General features: G+C 36.6%; 2 protein-coding genes across 5 annotated transcripts in view; both read left to right on the top strand.

Moving 5' to 3' along the window:
* Nucleotides 1-674: 674 nt before the first annotated feature.
* On the top strand, nucleotides 675-1383 carry LOC149821472 (uncharacterized). The gene has a single exon (XM_089982806.1). The coding sequence runs from the start codon at nucleotides 842-844 to the stop codon at nucleotides 1178-1180; it is 339 nt and encodes a 112-aa protein (XP_089838932.1). The 5' UTR covers nucleotides 675-841; the 3' UTR covers nucleotides 1181-1383.
* Nucleotides 1384-9933: 8550 nt separating this feature from the next.
* LOC149821471 (DNAJ heat shock N-terminal domain-containing protein) overlaps nucleotides 9934-20656 on the top strand; it is a 45384-nt gene continuing 34661 nt past the window's right edge. Inside the window, exons 1-3 of one of the 4 annotated variants that reach the window (XM_089983596.1) lie at nucleotides 9934-10283; nucleotides 10794-11107; nucleotides 16383-16720. In XM_089983596.1, the coding sequence (XP_089839722.1) occupies nucleotides 10805-11107; nucleotides 16383-16720 (641 nt within the window). In that variant the 5' untranslated portion in view covers nucleotides 9934-10283; nucleotides 10794-10804. Of the gene's footprint in view, nucleotides 10284-10741; nucleotides 11108-16382; nucleotides 16721-20656 lie in introns of all 4 variants that reach the window. The other 3 variants (XM_089983599.1, XM_089983597.1, XM_089983598.1) reach the window with 3 other exon arrangements.

Raw genomic sequence — 20656 nt, 5'->3', positions numbered from 1 at the left:
GCATTGGGATTAAACAACAGTGTAAAATTTTGTATCTCGAATTGCATTATGATGCCTAGTGACCACTAACTTGTGTTTTAGTGTACTGATTTTCTCATATTTTATCATGTTTGTGGAGTGATTGCTCACCTCCTCTTTAGTGCATTCACCATGCGAATTTTCTTTTTAATAAAACCAAAAAAAACTTTAGGTGGGTATTTGAAATACACTTAGATAACATAGGTAGTTAAATATAGTAACCTAAATTTGTAACAGCTTCATTTACTTTCCTGATATTTTTGGTGATTTTTTAAAATTATTCTAACATTTTTCAGTTCTATGATATGCATGCATAACTTACCACACACACAAAACCAAACTAAGTCTCTCTCTCTCTCTCTCTCTCTCTCTATATATATATATATATATATAGAGAGAGAGAGAGAGCGCAGTAAGTTTCTATGTCCCTTTTCCTGAACTGGGTTTTTCCTCCTTTGTGACCAAACACATGATGGTTTAGATAACATAGGTGGTTAAATGTATTAACCTAAATGCTTAACATCTGTCTGTAAATAACTGATAAGTTAGGTGGTTTTTGTAAATTATTCTAATATTTTCCAATACGCATATATTTACCACAGACAAAACGTAACAAATGTCTCTCTTTCTCTCTCTCTCTCTCTCTCTCTAGAGCAGTAAGTTCCTAGGTCCCTTTTCCTGAACTGGGTTTTTTCCTCCTTTGTGACCAAACTCATGATGGTTTATCTACAAAGGAGATGATTGCCCTTCCCCTCACACAGACTTCAACCCCAAAAAAGGCAACACCCCACCTTGAGTTCTTCTGCATCAGGGGCACCCAGCGATGCATTTCAGGAGCCTCGAGGAGTTCTGGCCCTTCTACATGAACCAACACTCCAAGCCTTCCACCAGGCGCTGGCATTTCTTCGGCACTCTCACAGCCATCTTCTTCCTTTTGTCTGCAATCTTCTTCAGGTGGTGGCTTGTCTTCTTTGCCCCTCTCTCTGGTTATGGAATGGCCTGGTACAGTCACTTCTTCGTGGAGGGCAACATCCCCGCCACCTATGGGCACCCCGTTTGGTCCTTTCTATGTGATTTGAAGATGTTTGTGTTAATTCTTACAGGCCAGATGGATAAAGAAATGAAGAGACTTGGAAAGAGGCCTGTTTTGCAGGTCTTCTGACTCCAATATTTGCATACTTTTACTTTTTTTTTTAATTGGGTATCTTGGTTTTTGTTGTATTAGATTATGGATGCATACGGATGAGTTTGCTTTCATATGGAAAATTATTTATAGTGGTCTCTTAATCTCCTTTTGGTGGTCTTTGTGTATAAATTGAATTTGGGTGTTTGCTAATGTGATCTGGTTTGGTGGATCTTTTTTTATGGGTAGTCTTGAATTTGATGATTGCAATCCGATTAATGTTTGTTTTGCTAGATGGGTGTCACGTAATTAAAAAATCTTGACTGGTTATTTATCATGGGTGTGTTCTGCTACTCGTGTGATTTATTCTCTCTTCATGAGACCGGTAAGATGAGTTTCCCCCAATTGATAGTTCTCATGATTTTTTCTTAGGTGGATAAGTAGTTCCAGTTGATGCTAATGATTATAGACATGATGTTTCTTGTAGATGTTATTGCTATGTTGTGCATAGGTTATCCCTGATCCTTGATTTCCCAATCTTTAGTTTATTCCTCTTTCTTTTTTCAGTTGGATTTTTTTGGTTAATGTTCTTTGAAAGCCTTTCCAGGTTAACAATAGTTATTTTTGGCTTGTGTTCTTCGGTTGGAAAATAAAAATAAAGCTTTTGAAGTGGTGTGAAAGTGTTGATCTTGAAAAAAATATTTTTGCTTGTAGTATGTGCTTATACTGCCATATTTATGTTGTATACTACAAGGCCGTCTCAAAGCAATTTGAGGTACTCAATTGTGATTTCGGTTCATGGTCATATGTTTGCTGTCAGTGTTTTTTTTTCTTGAACTCATCGCTGGATAAAAGTCCAAAGTGATTGAATGAGAGTTCAGCTGGCTTTTAATTATGAACATGAGTGGTAGAAACAAGTAATGAATGAGTAGAAAACATGTTATCACCTAACCTGAGGAAATACATATCGGAGTGGATGCGAGTATACCAACACTAGACAACCGGTCATGGTGGCATCATAGGTTATGCACATGAATTGCTTCATTAGAAAACCACATCATCTGATAAGATCTCATATCTCAGGTCAAGCCGGGGCCCCCTCCATGACAAAAATATCCAGTATCTAAAGGGGGTCTGAGATCTTCTATTGAGGTTAGAAAGCCTGGGGAAGGATGATGAAGGCCAAAGAAAGTCTGGAACACAAATTTTATGAATGGTAGAAAGATACCCGCGAAACACATTGAAAGGTCTCTCCAAACTCAAATAAAAAAACTGTCTGACTGTAGATCCCCCATCATCTGCACCATATCAGCAGTTAATGTCCCACTATGGGGCACCAATAAAAAGTAAATAGTAAATACTAACTTTGAGGAGTCTTCCAGCCGCCAAACTACCACAAAGTGGAAATGAACTGCCTCTAGATCTAGTAAGAAACTGTAACAAACTAACAATACCTGAGACGATGGTTATCACCACAGCCACAACCTGGATGAGTTTACTGCAATATTATTCAGATCTCTCGTGAACTTGGTGGTAGCCTGGTAGCAGAAGGGTCATGGTTGAGAGGGTTGGAAGGAAAATGCCCACATAAACAGTATTTAAATAGGTGAAAATGGATATTGTTAGATTAATTTATTAACAGTTTAAATATTACAGTGTTTTTAAAATACTGCTATATATACAGATACACCCACCATGATATTATTTACTTTCCTTTTATTTTATGAAAAGAAGTAACACTAATTTGCAATTATCCATGCTAGGTTCCTGTATAATGTCCCTGTCAGTTCAGAAAGCATTGCCTATATATTTCTTCTGTGATTTCCATTATAACAAAAAATATTTATGTAAGAATTCAGCTAGAACTGTGTGTTTGAGGGACAAAGTACCAGACGTTCATTAGGACCAAAAATCAGATATTATTACAACACTAAGCATCATCTGAGTGGGATGATTTTCCCTTTAGATTCACCTATCTCTAAAAAGGCCTGGTGTCTGATGTTTTGCAGGCATCATAGTGTGGTTCTATTGTTCTAATAGGTGCCTCTTACAAAGTGAGTGATAGATATGATGGATTTTGTAGATCTGGAGAAAAAGGAATTCAAAGTGATGCAACCCCCAAGTCTCCATTTTGACTCCTTTATTAATTATTAGTTAAATCCAATCATCATCTCGTGGCATAGTTCTGGCATATGTTACTGCATGTTGGATTATGCTATGTTGGTGCATTCAGGACTTCTTCATCTGAAGTCTACTTTGTAATGTTGTTGCATTCAGCATGCCAGCCTGCCTTGTAACTGTTAGGTCCTTAAGAAAGGAAAGAGGTATCTATGGAATGGATATTTTTTTCAAAGAAAAATAACGTTGGAAACTATGTTTGGCCAAGTTTGTGTGGATCTTAGGTCTTCTATTTTTGAGATCATTCTCAGACTATCTAGATTCTAGACCAAGCTTAACAAGTTCACATATTTCTCGTCATATACTATAAAGCCAAGTGCAACTGCCCATACTGCAACATATCTGGCATGGAGCTGCATGGAACTCAAGGGAAATATCTGAAAGCCATTTGAAGCTTTTAAATGTGCACCATCTACATGGAAAATTTTGAAATTACAACTTAGAAAATTTGATGTGATTGACTGTTTGAATATGTGCTAGTAATGTATACATTTGAATCTGGATGGTTTAACACCATCAGTCTGAATAAAGAGTTGCAAAAACAGATGATGATCCGCCTTAATCCCTTAAGAAGATGATTGAACCTGCATATATACTGAAGGATTTAAGCATGCCTATCCCAAGTCTGTGTCAGATGCAAACCCAGAATATCAGTATCATGATGTAAATTCGTACAAAGATTGACATTGGACATTATATGTGGTGAGCTTCTGATTGTACGTGAGTATATTTTTATTAGGTTTGATGGATTCAATTGAAACATTACTTTTAAACTACAATACTAAATTCATCTTTGTGAAAATGAGAACTTGAGAAGTAAATATGCTAGTTTTGTTTTATTTTTGGTTGATGTGGTGCATTGTTTGTTTCTCGTCCAAATCATATCTGATGAAACATTTCTGTTAATTGAAGTGTGCAGGTTACATGACGATGGAAATTTGTTGTTGGAACTAAAAAAACAGTATTATTAAGTGTGAAAATATATTTTTTCATAAAAAACAATGTCAGTATACTATAAATAGCTTCAATTAAGGTTGAAAAAAAATCCAGCTTGGCACTTCATCTGCAATATGAAGTTATGAACCCAGGAGCCACTTGTTAAGTTGTACATATATATATATGTATGTATGTATTGACATACGTATATACTTATTTATTCAACATTGTACATATATACATATATGTATATAGTTTATAATATTTTCAGAGTTGTAATAGGAAATACCCATCAGGAGTATTTTAGTCTTTTCACAGCAATGTAATAGGCTGTGTCTATTAGGGGTGCAATAGTATTTTATTTTTTATTTTTCTTATTTATTTAACATAATGCCCTTTAGCTAAAAGCTAAGGGCATTATGGTAATCTGTCAATGGAGTCGTTTGGGACCTCCCCAACGACTCTATTTCAAGCCGTTGAGGATGGTCCAAGTCTCTATTGTGTATGTGTGGTATATTTATAGGGGACAAACCCCTCTTGTATTTTATGCTTGTCTTAAGCAAGTGTTCTCAATAAAGATTTATATTTTTTACTTTTGTCTTTTGCCTATTTGTGGGTTTGTGATTGTGTTCTTATATTTGACCCATAAGTGGTCTGTTTGTGCACACTTTTGTGTGTATTTGTAAAGGCCCATAAGAGGCATCCTATTGCTATTTTGTATTTCATGACACCACTGTCCGAGGATCCCTTAAATTGACATCTATGGTTGAAAAATATCAGATATGCATTTGTCAATATGGTTGAAATTGTTCATATATACATTTGGAAATCCTGAAGCTCCTGGCTTTGATACCTTTCAAGGTGTTTAACATTATAAATTATGGGCTTTCTGCTTATTTCAGAAACCCATTGTTGGTATACTTTTGAATCAGTATAAACTGTCAGTTCCCCAAAAGCGTGCTGATAAAACCGCTTTAGTGGTTATCTGTGAATTTGGTTTTCATGTGCTGGTTTGCCCTTTAATGAAAAATCATGAATAGGAAGTTGCTTGGATAATTTACGTCAACTCAGTAATGGTATCCAACAAAGTTCTCATCACTTTCCAAACCGATGCAACCAAGGAACATAGTTTGTATGGTAATGGGGAACGGAATGATCAGGCTGGACTGAACCCCTTTGCTAATTTAATTTTTAACAAATTCTTTAAAGTAGGTCATCCTGAGCCTGCTTTATCACTCACCAGTCTCATTTGACTGATTTGTTGGTTGCTATATGACAGTTCTCATTGTCAGGATAATGGCTGCGAGGAAAATTTTCACTATATTTTGAAAATCTTAGTTTTTCTGTGTAAAATCTTGAGAAATTATTGGCATATAAAAAATATAAAAATGAGATTAATGTGAAATTTACTAATAAAGTTGTTTCTAGCTCGTTAGTATTGCGATAAAAAAGTGACCACTTGAAAATAAGAATATTCTGTAAATACCTTTTCTTCAGGGTGTTATATCAGCCTTTGAAAACATCCATGAGATTTTCAAAATATCAACAATATTTGTGACATAAATTGGTCGGTCTGAGGCAATCATGCTTAACAACTTTGTTATTAATTACCTGTTTTTCCATTGAAATGGTAGCATTCCATGTTCTCCATATCCCTCTACCTTGTTTTGTGCTACTGTTTGTCTCAGTTAAAAGGTAGCATCCCATTTTCTGTCACCAAAGGTGAAGCATGCAAACCAACAAGCATGTGGACATGCTGCTTAATTGTTGTTCCGCTCCTACTGTACTGAGTTATGGTTAGAGATATCAATGGTTTGGATTCGGGTCAGATATCCGGTTATCCAACCGAATTGACTCCGTTTAATCTGATCAGTGGAGTAAATGAGATACTATCAATAATGGTATTCGATTTGGTTTAAGGTTTTACATCCAAATATGGTTACATGTAAAAGGAATATTGGATTAGCTATTTAAGCTAATAAGATCCAGATTTGGCACTAGCATTTTCAATCTGAATCTGAATATCTTATTATGTAGTATTTGATTATGTTGGATCTAGTAATCCTTACATCTGATTCAGACCCAAGCTGTTTACATCCCTAAGTTTACTCCGGTGGGAGTGTAGAGCCAATGGGAGGCCACCTAATGTGCAATCCGTTATGGGATTTTTCCAAGGGCACATCAGGTGCAATCACATTGCACACTTTGAGTGTGCAGCTGTACCTGGTCACCCTCCATCTTTGGTGAACAACCTGTCAGTTGTGGGGCCCAACAGTAGATGAATGGCAGTCAGGTGCAGCGTCACACTCAAAGTGTGCAATGTGATTACACCTGATCTGCGGGTTTTCCATCCGATTATCCAATCTGATGGTTATTGCGAAGAAAAAGACAATTTTACCCCTTCTCTCTATAATCTGTGACGCACTGTTACTAGGGCTTAGGGATGTAAACAAGTCAGATTCAGGTCGGATTTAGCCATTACAGACCCCACCTAATCGGATCTTATATAAACGGATTTGGTTTCAGCGTCTAATGACTTCAGACAAAACTGAATACAGATCTGACTAGCTTAAAATCGCTATTTACTCGTAATGTGATTCCGATTCAGACTTGGGTGCAAAACTCAATAGTCAATGCCGAATCCGGATCTGATTATTAATCTGATCTGAGTTTGGGTACCGAACCCGACTAATCGCATTCTGATTGAGGTTGGATGTCGACTAATCTCATTCTGATTGAGGTTGGATGTCACACGATCCGTAGACATCCTACTAGGGTTGGTAAATGAGTCAAATGATCCGAGCCTGAAATGTTTAAGCTTGGCTTGTTTATCATACGAGGCGAGGTAGAGTAGGGCCCCGTTTCTCCCCGGTCCATTTTTTTTTTTAGATAAAATAAAAAATGGCTACAATTATTAATAAAAATCTATTTCATATGGACAAATCAAACTATTTGCTGCAGTCAGGGCTGGGCTAGGACTGGGCTGAGCTACAAAAATGGATAAAAAACTATTTCATATGGAATCAGGGCTGGGCTAAGACTGGGCTTTTTAAAAAAAAAAAAATTAACTGTTTCGGGAGGCAGGACTGCCCCCCCTAGCTACGCCTTTGCTAACGGGGATTGGGGATGGGGCAGAGCGGGGCGAGGGAAAGCATAAGTCCATCCCCACACGGGTTTTGATTTTAACCTTCATCTCCGCCTCCATCCCCGGTCCAAACGAGGCGGGGCGGGGTGGGGCCCCGTTTTCCCCGTTCCATTGCCATCCCTATATATAAGTTGAATCAAGTTGAAAACTTATTCTTTCAATTCAGTTAACTATGCTTATTTTACGAGCGTGCTGAGTCATGAGCGGCTCAGCTTGTTTCTCAATCCTACCCATGCCCGGAGGTGATTTGAAAACATGTTTTTTTACACAAGGCCATAATTAGTTGTAAAGTTGTAATGTGCCAGGTGCTTTTTTATAAATTATTAGTTTGGGTGAAATGGATCTGATAAAACGAGTTTTTTTTTTTATCAGAATTAGACGTCATTTTTGGGTTCGAAATCTTAACATAAGATCCAAATGTGCATTAACACCGGAATTGGCTTGCTTACTTCTATTATCTTTTTGTTAGGATCAAATCAGGATTGATTGCAGTTCTAACATGTAAATAGCTTGTTTTCAACCATTTTTTGTGGATCGTGTTATTGTATGTATTTTGGATATGGATTAAATGTTTCCTCATTAGATTGATTTGGATCAGATTTGGGTTCCAATCTGTTTGTGTTTTATATTGGTATCTTACATGATGCGACCATGTATCTGATATGTTTCCAACCCTACATTTAAGTTGGCCTGTGTTTGGGTCATGTTTGTTGAGCCCTAAAGGGGTGTTGCATGAATCCATTTCCACTCATTCCCAATGTCAACCCCCATCTCCATACCCCTTTCAAATCTTGTGTTGCAAGTTATTTTTAATAAAAAACAGACCCAATAAAATGGTTTCAGCATTGACAATAATTGACTCTTGAATCATATATTTTTTAACAAAAAAACATGAATGATATAATTTGACATGTTTTTCTAAAATCTTTATAATTTTTTATATTCTCTCGTGTCTATAATCATAATATCTAAATTTAAAAAGACTTTTTTACCTTTTGTACATGCAAACTTTCCCTATATATGCAAACTTTTTTTCTAAATATTATATATAAATTTTCTCTTAAATATATGATTGTTTTGTGCATAACAATATTTGTTCTCAGATTTGTATCTCTTCAATTCGACATTGAAAACTTGTGTTTTTATAGACATTGAAAAGTTGAGACACATACCTATAATTTTTATGTCTTAAGTCCGACCTGTATGAGTTTCAAAATCGAAATAGAAACATGCATGCTCTACATATTTGAACAATCGAATAATTTATCTTATGAACGGTTGAGGAGAAACGTCATATGAAAGCTTAAACATGCGAACAACAAATAATATAGGTGAGAATGAAGAAGTCTATATAAAATATATACAGACTTAAGAAAGTTCACATAAAATATATGCAAACTCAAGAAAGTCCGCATAAAAAAGTACAGACCTCATTTTAAGTAGGTGTTTGTGGCACCTCGTGAACGGAGCGATATTTCATATGAACTTCATTAGTTTCACACATGTGAAGGGTAAAAAGGATATTCCAAAGCTGATTATTTATGATTTTGGACACGAGGATAATATAAAAAATTATAGACGTTTTTAAGAAAAAAAACATCAAATTACCCATATGATACCATATGGTACGATCATTTTTTTATTTTTTAAATCACAAAAACTACGTTTTTGTCAAACATTGATTTTTTAATTGCCAAAAATTCCTGCACACAAGTTAGATTTGGGTGATTTAAATGTCAATCTTCACTAAATAAAATGATGTAGATCGTATATGTGGAATCTGATTTCATCAAAACAATGTGCTTCAATGAAATCCCAAGGGGTATGAAAATAGGAATGGCAATGGCACATTGGGGATGAGTGAAGCGATTTGGTTGCATTTCGTATAAGCCAGTTTTGGCGACTACCACCTTCTAGGTCTGAGTTTGGCAGCCTTGCATTGATATGAAAATACTATTTTCATGAATTGCCAAAATATGATTTTTGCCAAAATGGAGTGCTGACTAGGTGTGGGCATTGGGGGCACAGCCCACCACTGGCCAAGTTTGGGCCTATAAGCCCAACTTGGCTTTTGGCCCAGCCCGGCCTGGCTGGATTAAGCCCACAGGCTTAATGTGCAGGCTGTGGGCTGGGGTTTTCCCAATGAGCCTGCCCGAACCAGGCCTTTGCCCCGCCGATCATTGACGGGCCAGCCGTTGACCGGGCTGGCCCAGTCCATTAGCCCGGCTCGAGGCCCACCCCTAGATGGAGTTGCCAAAAACATGTTTTGTGAATGGTGTTCAAATGCGGTGTTAACTGCTAATTTCAAGAATCAGTACTTCCCAACTTATCCAATTCCATAAACACCCATCAACCCTCGGTTCCCGAACAGAGTCCAAGAAACAAAATTATTGGGATTTTGAAGATAATTGAAAACGAACATAGGAGCGATCTAACTTGCCTCGTTGAGTATATAGCATAGCTTATAATATTATTTTTCCTGAAAATGCTATTTCCTAAAATTCAAATATCCCAAAACCCGGGTTCTGGAAATTGAAGGCCCTCGTTCTGCCATTCTTTAACGCAAACCGTGAATCACGGTGTTGTCCCTCGCTGGAGCCGGCGAATCTCCTGTACTACCGACTCGGAAAACCTTCGTCAGCTAATTTTTTTCTCTCTCTCTCTGTCTCTCTCTCTCTCTTAGAGGTTTTCTTCCATCTGCACCATTTGGCTTTTTCGTACATCTCTGCTGCGACCAACTGCATCGGAGAAGAAGCTGAAGAAGATTTCTGTGGAAGAATTAGTGGCGAGTTGGTGGGTTTAAACCCCGGTCGTTCGTGCACCAAGGCATGGGGTCAACCTGCCCTTTCCATCGCCTCTTCCTCTTCTAGTTCTCTGCAACAGGTAAAACCCATCAAGAGTTTGCCCTCAACTTCGTTAGTTTTGTAGTCGCTCCTGTTACGGGGATGTATTCAAGTTGAGAATTACATTTTCTTCTTAATTTTCCGATTCGGTCAATACCCAAATGATATTTATCCCAATTTCTGTTGGTATTGGCAACTTCTTACCCTAATCGTGAATTATATACATGTTATCTTGAAAACTCTATAACATTCTTGATCGAGGAATTTCAGTTTTGCTTAACATGAAGAAACCACCGTTTTCATTATCCTTCGTCATAGCGTCTATATTCCGCGATCTCATTGAATTATGGAAGTTTATTCCGTGGATTAATAGCGCCCATCGCTAGTTTATTGAGCACCATCTTCTCTATTTTCAACCATACCGAGCTTGGAGTACCAAAAATGCTACTCATATTCTTGATTGTGTGCATCATTACTGTGTGCAATTGGAAACTGAAGAAGCCTTTTCTGCGGAAGTCTTAATGATTGGAAACATCGGCTATTCTGTTAGGAGACTCTAAAATGGCACATGATAGAAAAAAGAGGCACTCGCAATCGAGTGAGAGCTCATCTTCAAGTGTGGATAGTGATAGCGGGGAAGAAAGATCAAGAAAACGACAGAGGAGCAAACACAGGAGAGTCTATAAACATCGTCGGAAGGAGAAAGATGACGGCGAGGCCTCCAAAAAGAGAAGTAGAAAAAGTGACAGGAAGAAGGAAAAGGAAGATACGGGTTCGCATTCACGAGCCGAAGCAGAGAAATCAGAAAAGATTGTTCGTTACATCCTGAAAAAGTTTCCAGATGCTAGTAAGGATATGAAACAGGTAGTTGTACACTGATTTTGAGCATTTATTTTTTTCCCCCTATATTTCTACTAACTACAATCACTTGCATGGTTTCATGTATATTGGTACCACGCCATGTTTTTGCTCTCTCACCATTCGTTTTACTCCTTCCTTCCCCCCTGCCTGTTGTCGTTGCACATTGAAAACAATGGCAACTTCTGAGGGGTTGGCTTTCGCAACAGTTTACTTTGGGCTTCATTCTTGTTCTACATTGTTTGCGTTGATGTTTTGATTATTCTAGTGTTATGATAAAGAAGCACAAGAAAAAACTCATAGTTGAAGATATAACGTGCTAGCAATGATTCAAGGGAAAAATCTATGTAGTGATTATTCCGTGTGTGTCAAAACACTTTGTGTAAAGAAACTGAAGTGACTGAAAGAAAATGAGAGCCTCCAACAAAGTCTACCAAATCACCAAATTGGACACAAAGAAGAGCCACAAAAGGGCACACAAAAGAGGCTCACAAAATATAAAAAATAATATTTTATTGATGTTCAAAACATGCAAGAAGCATTACATTGAGAGAGGGGGTTCACCCCTATTTATATACAACATGGGAACACCATACTGTTGACTAGTCAACATTAAGTTGACTCAATGTTGTAAGTATTGTATCATATCATACGATATGGTACGATACATATCGTTACTTTAGGGAAAAACAATACGATACACACCAGTATCTCGATACGAGTGTATTGTACCTGTATCGGATGTATCATACGATACACCCCTATATCGTACCATATCGTACGGTACATAATTTTTTTTTTAAAATCATATTTCATAAACTTGGTTATTTTGTTTATGTTTATGTAATATGAAAGTATGAGTCTTGTGACATTGTTCTTGTGAGATATGCATGCAATATTATTTATGATTCTATATTAATTGATGTTTGATGATGTCTTATGTAGCTCATAGAGACATAAATGTGATTTTATGGTTGTATTTTATACAATTCATCATTATTTCATGTGTTATAATTTTTGCTATTTTTTTTTTCTGATTTTCTTGATTTTTTGAATTTTTTTTATTAAAAATTTACGATACGATATGATATGGTGTTACTTTGGGCCCGACCGATATGGGTAACGATACGATACTTACAACCTTGAGTTGACTAGTTCAAAGAAAACTAAAAGAAAGAAAAAAAGAAACTAAATTAAAACTAGTTACAATAAAATATATATGGTAATGATAAAGTGCTCCCAAAGTATCTACTCTCACCTTATAGAAGCTTTAGATTTTCAAATTTCTTAAACTTTTTCTATTGATCAGACCCTATAGATATGATCTATAAGCATTATTTAGTAGAAAACAAAGTTTTGGATCATGTGATTATAGCATACATGTATGTTTTTAAGACCTTTAAAATCAACGGCTTCATAATGTATCAAAATTTCATGAACTCCCATATCGGCCAACAATCTTTTTAGCTAGACTACCTCCATAGTGGTTGTAACCATGACTTGGTATTCTGCTTCAGTCGAAGAGAGGAAAGCCTTTTGCTGCTTCTTACATCACCATGAGATCAGCGATTCACCTAAGAAAATACAAAAAACTATGGTTGAGTGTCAGTTATTGGGATCACCTCCCTAGTCAGCATCAGTATAAGCAATTAAATATAATGTAAAAGAAGCAGATAAGAAAAGACCTCGATAAATAGAAAGCTTAATATATCTGATAATATGCAAGGCCGCTCCCATGTGAATAAAAGTGGGAGCATGCTGAAATTGGTTGACTGTGTGAACTCGTGTAATTGAAAGATAAGAAAGTGCTCTAATAAGCTGTCTCTACATAGTCGGATTTTTAAGTAGTTCTCTGTCATCAATTCTCATCTTAGCATTGACAACCTTGGGGTGTCTGCCTTCTTATCATAGAGGAGAAGAATAATAATACCTGCATAAAAAATCTTAACAAACAATGTTGTGTCAGTCAAAAAGGATTGAAATCCAAACTTTTCATACTAAGCTTTCAGTGTTTCTTTAAGACCATAAAAGGTTTTATCCAAACAAAGGGTTTTCCCTCTATGAATAGTTACACCAGGTGGTGCTTCCATATAAACTTCTTCAACCAAATTCTTTACGTCCATATGATATATGTATGCCATATTCTCACAGAGGCTAGGGCTACTAAGGTCGTAACTGTGGTCATCTTGGCAACTGGGGCAAATGTTTCTTCATAATTTATGCCATATTCTTGGGAATATCCCTTGACAACTAATCTAACTTTATATCTTTCAAGAGTTCCATCAATCTTGGTTTTTACCTTATACACTCATGTACAACCTTTAGGTTTCTTTTCTTAGGGAATGTCTTGAATAGTCCAAGTATTAGTTCTTTCTAAAGCTTTTAGCTCTTCCCTCATGGCTTCTACTCATTTAGAATGTTATTTTTTTTAGCATATGTTGAGGGTTCTATATAGGAATGTATTAATGCAATGTAGGCTTGGTACTTAGGTGAAAAAGAGCAATAAGACACAAGTTTTTCAGGGGGGATGACCTTCTAATTTGTATCTTCGACTGGTTTTCAATCTCGCATTATCTTTCAAGTGCACATGGATGTTTAGAATCACTACGCCTAGAATATTGTATACAATTTTGTTCTTTACAAGATTGCTCTTCTCTAATATCATCATCATGAGATTGTTCTTCACTTACCACATCATTTCTAAGCTCATGACCTTTATCTAGGTCAAAATCACAATCATTATATTTTAGAATTAAATCTAAGAAAAAATACTCAGTTATTTCTTTAGATTTTTCAAATTCAAACAATCTTTTTTTTTTCTAAGGACACATTTATTGAAACATATAGTTTTTTATTTCTAAAACCAAAACATCTATAACCTTTTTTATTATTTGCTTACCCTAAAAACACACAGAGAATAACACAGGGAGAAAGTTTATCATTCTTGTTAGTAAAGACAAAACATTTATACCCTAAGTATGGGATTATAAAAAATATATATAAGTGTAGAGTCTGCATTCTGCAGACATATTTTTTCACTTAACATGCATTAAATTAGGTATCTTTAGTTTTATGTTTAAATAGGTTTCTAAAGAGATCCAATTAAAATTAACAGTCTATATTGCAACAAAACTTTGTCATAAAAAATCAAATGTTTTGGTTGAATTAATTCGATATCAAAGCATATTTTCTAGCAACAAGCCATGATAAATGCATCTACAATACATGCATGTTCGAATTTAGCCTAAATTCGATACTGTGCATGTTCCTCTCTCTCTCTCTCTTTCCTAAACCATTTAGGAAAAACACCAACAACTATGCTTTCTTTTTAAAGGAATCCAAAATATGAGTTTTAAAGGAATCCGAAATATATATATATATATATATATATATATATATATATATATATATATATATATATATATATATATATATATATATATATATATATATATATATATATATATATATATATATATGAGAACTGCACATATTAGGCCAGATAGAAATTTAAATTTCATTAATACAATTGAAATTTGAAAATGAACTAAACAGACAATAAAAACTGTCTCTGTTAACCAAGATCTATTAAGTTCACCACATAATGCATTGCAACTCTTATCCAACAAGTAAAACTAGAAAATCTGAATTTTAAATAAATGCGTTCGTTACATTTAAAAAGAACCAATTTGATCAAAACCATAAAAAATCTCAAATCTGAACAAGAAACTATGAAAGCTCTATCTCAATCAGACCAAAGCTTACAGATTGTGAAGTGAGAGATAGAGCGAGCGAGAGATGGAGAGAGAGGGACTAAGGGAGAAAGTTCGGGAGACAAAGAGATGGAGAGAGCGAGAGTGAGAGTAAGTGAGAGATGGAGAGAGCAAGTGTGAGTGAGTGAGAGAGAGCGAGAGAAGAGAGATGGAGAGACAAAGAGAGCGAGAGAAGAGAGATGGAGAGACAAAGAGAGCGAGAGAAGAGAGTGTGTGTGAGAGTTCGAGATACAGAAAAAGTGAGAAAAGAGAGACAGAGACAGAGGGAGTGAGATTTAACGAAAGAAGAGAGATAGAGAGTTTGAGAGATAGAAAAAGCAAGAGAAGAGAGAACGATAGTGAGAGACAGAGAGAGTGAGTGTGAGAGATAAAGCGAGTGAGAGAGAGGAACAAGGAGAGTCAGAGAGAGAGAAACAGAGAGATGGAACGAGTGAGAGGATGTAGTGATGTACGTACCTGAGGAAGGTCGTCGCCAGCTTCAGAAGGAGAGGTCGTCGCCGGCGTCGTGGTCGAGAGGAGAGGAAGGGAGGATTAGGGCAAAAAAATTTTGCCCTACCTCCCCTCCTCAGCCCATTTCATCGGGCATTTTTTTTAAGTCCAAAAGTTCGACATAAATGACCTTGGGTGCGTTGACCGCACCCAGGGTCGAGTTGACCGCACCAGGTGCCGCACCCGCGTCGCGTCAACACGGGTGCGTCACCTGGTTGGCCGAATCCCTGTGACATAGCTGAAGGCATATAGGGTTTGCTTATGTACGTGTTCTTAAAAAAGAAAATAAACTCCTGCACATGCACATCTCCTTTGGCATGTAGATAGGTCACTTTTTTCTGTCGGTTGAGATTCTATGATGCTTTTTTATCTTCAGGATGAAATATATGTGCCTAAGGTAGTGTGGATAGCATTTCAAAGCCTGAAGGCACATAGAACTCCAAACTTGCTAGTTGAACTAGAGAAACCAGTGCTGAACTAGCATACATTTTGTATCGCCAAGATTTTTGAAAATATCATGAAATTCTTGTGAGGTTTCTTAAATGATATTCTGAAAATATTGGCACCTTCAATGTTTCATTTTGGATTCACTACTCTGCTGATATTTTCTGTTTCTACATTAATATGAAGATGTAAGCAATTTTTTTCCTTTTCTACCCACATTTCTTTTCTTTTCTTTCAAAATAGCAAATATCTCCCAAGATTTTTCCACTTTTCTTTTCTTCTCTTTCAAAATAGCAAAAACTTTTTATTATGCACACAAGTGAGTCCCTATTTGTAACTAGTCTTTAAGCTGTGCTTTACAAATATGCTTTCATTGTTTAGGGAATGATATTTGATTTGAACATATTATCATGTAGATTGTGGAATTTGATCAGTGCAGTCATGCTCACCAGTCGATTAATGGGATTATAGTCATTGATAGTTCCTGTCATTATTGTGATTAATCATTTACATTAGATTTTGCTTAGATTTTGAGTAATTTAGGTGATAATTAGTTATGTTTCGTACCACTACAGATTCTTCAAATGATCGATGAGGGACAGGCTGTTGATCTTGGTGATCTCTCTAATAGCTATCTTGTGAAACTTCTCGAGAAACTATTTCAGTCCTTAAATCTTAAGAAAAATAAACATGGGGTATTCTTCTTGCCTTCAAAAGCTTGTTCTACATTGGAAATTTTGGGGCATTTATTTGTCTCAACGCAAGTGACACAACATCAAGTTGCTTCTGAAGCTCCAAACAGGGCAGAATCAACCCATTCAAGTTTGGTTGATGTAACACCTAAATCTGAAGTTGATGGTCAGCCAGAGACAGGAATGGCACGTTTGAAGCCAGAATCCTCCTCTGCAAAAAGGTGAGATTCCTATTTTTTAGTAACAGATCTATGGTCATTTAGTGTAGGTGCTCTCAGTAACTACCACTTTATATATAGTTACTGATGAAGTACAGCCAGCATATCAATTGTCACCATGTTTGTAAACATTGGAAGTTCATGTATGTTTTGAGGGCATTTACCTTCAGAAATACAGAATTTGTGCTTCATCTAAAGCCGATACACTCTTGAAAGGCTTGCATCTTGCGGAAGGATGTCTGAATTCAAATCAATGTGTTTAGAGATGGTGTAGTGTGATGCAACTTTTCTTAAAGGTATTTTTCAAAAGGGGTTTTCAATAAAAACAGTCAGTGTCAACCGTGCATCAAACTTTAATTAACCGGTTCACACTAGTGGTGAAGTCCGGGTTGAACTTAGGGAACGGGTTTAATACCTTGTACTCCAAACAAAACAATCTTTATAGCCTCAAAAAATAAATAAAGCGTAATTAAACCTATTACAAAGGGTCCGAGCAGAAATAAAATTATTACAACCCAAATTAATTAAATGACCTAAGTCCCTAAAAAATTAAAAAATAAAGAAAAACAAAAATTGCAAGGCTTCGTTTGCTCGCGATCTAGCTCCTGTTGTCCGCACGTGTACGGCCCTTGTTGTTGCATTCCAATGGAAATAAAAAAGCTTGTGCCCACCTGCAAAACCAAGGCAAGAACGAAAACAACTAGACTCTCTAATCTAGTTAAGGTTAGTTACAATAAAATAGCGATTGAATTAAATCTAAAAAAAACTAAAATCTATATTATCTAAATCTAAGGAAATGAAAAAATCTAAACTAAAGAATTTGTTTAAGACAGTTTGCCAAAGCATGATTTTCAAATCAGATTTTTTTCTTTTTATATCTCAATATGTAGCAAACTGTAAGACTACTATCTTATACCACAAAAAAATAAATTTAATAAACTACTACCTATGATTAAACTAATGAAAATGAGTAAAAACTAAAGCACACAGTCCACTCAGCCGTGCCCCTTTCAAAATCTGTTCAGCCAATCAAGGTGGGTGATCGGGTTGGTCTGACAGGCCTGCTGGCCGATCTGATCTGGTCAGATCTGATCAACAGGTCTGATCGCAGATCGGGACTGTTGCTTGGCAGACAGATCTGTTGACAGATCAGCTGAATGTCACGCAGGTTCGGCCTGACTCCAAATCTGATCAGAGTCTGGGTTGCCTACGGCTGGCTGGTCGGTCTGATCGGCAGGTCAGATCTGCGCTAAAAAAAACTTGGATGCAACTGGCCAATCACCGGCAGATCTGCTGGTCTGATCGGCCAGCAATCTGATTGTCAGATTTAGACTGGTAGATCAGCCTGAAATTAAAAAAAAAAATTGCAGATCGGGTCTGTGCTGGCAAGCTGGCCTGATCGACTATGCTGGCAGATCTAATGGGGTAATCAGGCTAGCCGATCTGAGTTGACTGCCAGAACTGGTCTGCTCGGCAGATCAGGACTAATAGTTGCTCAGCAGGCCTGATCAGGCCGATCTGATCAGTCCTGCTGAACTGCTGCTATTAGAATTAAGTGTCCCAGATCTGTGTAGCAGATCGGTTCTGCACACCGATGGCAAGCTTGATCTGATCAGGAGATCAGATCGACAAATCTGACTGCAAAATCAGAAATATATTTTTTTGTGTTTTCTTCTAAAAAAATAGAACTATGATGCTAAAACGACTGGCAAAAATAACCGAGTTAATCTATATGCAACAATTATAAAAACTACGTTCTATGCATGCAGAAATTCAGAAAAATTAATCTATATGCAGAAAATACAAAGAAAAGGAAGAGAAGAGGCTTACCTGGGGTTCGCCTTTGACGGACTGGGGAGAGCAGAGCAGACTTCTCTCTTCTATCAACGTGGCACACACCTTGAATCGAAGAGAGGAGAAAGAAGAAGAAAGGAAGAAGAAGGGAAGAGGAAGAAAGAGGAAAGAGAAGAGGAGAGAGAGATTGAGAGACAAGAGAGAGAAGGGGTGGGGCGCGTGATTTCCAAGGAGGGAAGACGCCCCCTTTCCTCAAACTAATATTTACAATGAAGGTTATGGTTAGAGGGGTTGTTTTAGAAATTTTCTAAAAAGGTATTCTAATTTCTAAGAATTTAAAAAGCCTCCCTTTTGAAAAAGTAATTTCTAAAAACCTGTTAGAACACTAAAATATTCTAAAATACAAATGGGTACATCTGGAGCTTCAACTTTTTATCCGATCTATTCGCTCCAAATTGCTTCTTTTTCACTTTAATTGTGATAAATCATGACACAAAACTTTCCTTCAGGGCAATGCATAAAAATCGACTAAACAGAGGTTTTTAACACTGAATGTGCTCAATATCATGCATACAAAATATATAGAATTATGAATAAAATATGCATGATCATAGTGCAAAGCGTGGATCATGCAGCATGATCGTTAAAATATCTGGACAGTGTTAGAGAAGTCACACACACTGTCTTAGCTTATGATTTGGGGTTTGATTCCAGGTGGAAATACTATGATCTTGTCCATTGGAAAAAAATGAAATACCATTATCCTAGAAAAAAAATTACAATCATATTTTTCATTCTACTATCTTAAAACAAATGTGTACATCCATATTTTGTACTTAGTGAATACCCATATGTATCTATATACCAAGGAGTCAGAGCATGATCTGTACATGAACTTGCTGCCTGCAGCTGATCACCTTCTGAGGTACCTAAAACCGTGGTGCATGCTGAAAAAGGGTGTGTGTTTCTCAAGCACACCACCACATCTTATGATCTGCCTTTTATAGATCTTCCCAAAAATCACAAGTAATTGTGTGCATGTTTTTTTGGTGAAGGGATTTTCTTGGCAGAACGTGCAACTCCTATCCCAGTCCTGATGACTATCACGACCTACTGAATCTGCCTCAAATTTTGCTGTCTGATTTCTTGGGAAATGATCACAAAAAAGGAGTCTAGTATCATCCTAATGGTTATTTGGTTGAAAAGAACAAATTGCATGTGGAGGTGACATCCACCTTTTAGCAATTCACATTCATGTTAAGTAGGATAATGTATCATGTGAAGGCAAAGTGCAGCTGGATGCATGAAGTGTAATGAAAACACAAACAGAAATACACTCACAATGCTACTAAGAGCATACAAGAAAGTGCACATGCACAAGGCCACTAAGGCAATACACTAGCCACTAATGGGAAAATATAAGGCCACAAGGGAATACTCACAATAGCACACAAGAGAGCACAAAATATAAAAAAAAATATTTTGTTCACACTTAAAATGCTTAAGAAAAGCATTACGAGAACGTGGGAATTAACCCACATATATACACAAGGGAAGAGAGAGAAGCTAGCACAACTAGCTGTTGGGCTAGTGCCAACGGCTACAAGACTGGGACAAAACTGCCCCTAATAGGCAGTGCCTATTACAAAAAACAAAATAACAAAATAAAAGGGCCAAACTGCTCCTAATGGGCAGTACCTATTACAAATAAAAGGAAAAAAATAAAAACTACATATAAACACCTATGTTACAACATATAAGAAATACACACACTTGTGTCAATGCAATGATTTGAAGTTTTGGCTGCTGAAGCTCAAGCAGAAATTTTGAAATGAGAATCATGTAAGGGAGGGAGGGAAGCTCAAACAGAAAATTATGAAACAAGAATCATGTTGTGACCCCCATTCCATATCCCGTATCACTCACATTGGAATTTTTTGTGAAAAATAGATGCTATATGTACTTCGTATTCCTAGTAAAGATTCTTTTTTACACTGGGCCTTCAATGAATTCAGTTTTGCAACATGTGCCTGTTGATATGTTGTTTTGGTGTTAGCTACAATACTGATTCATGTTCCAACAAGCCATCTTTTGTCTATCTTTGCATTTAGTTCATCAATGTATCTCTTTTTTGCTCTTGTTGTC

Source organism: Nuphar pumila, chromosome 12 (genome assembly GCF_984573655.1).
Source record: "Nuphar pumila chromosome 12, dmNupPumi1.hap1.1, whole genome shotgun sequence".
Classification (NCBI taxonomy): Eukaryota; Viridiplantae; Streptophyta; class Magnoliopsida; order Nymphaeales; family Nymphaeaceae; genus Nuphar; species Nuphar pumila.
The sequence above is the reverse complement of the archived record's forward strand: the minus strand, read 5'-3'. Positions and strand labels throughout refer to the sequence as shown.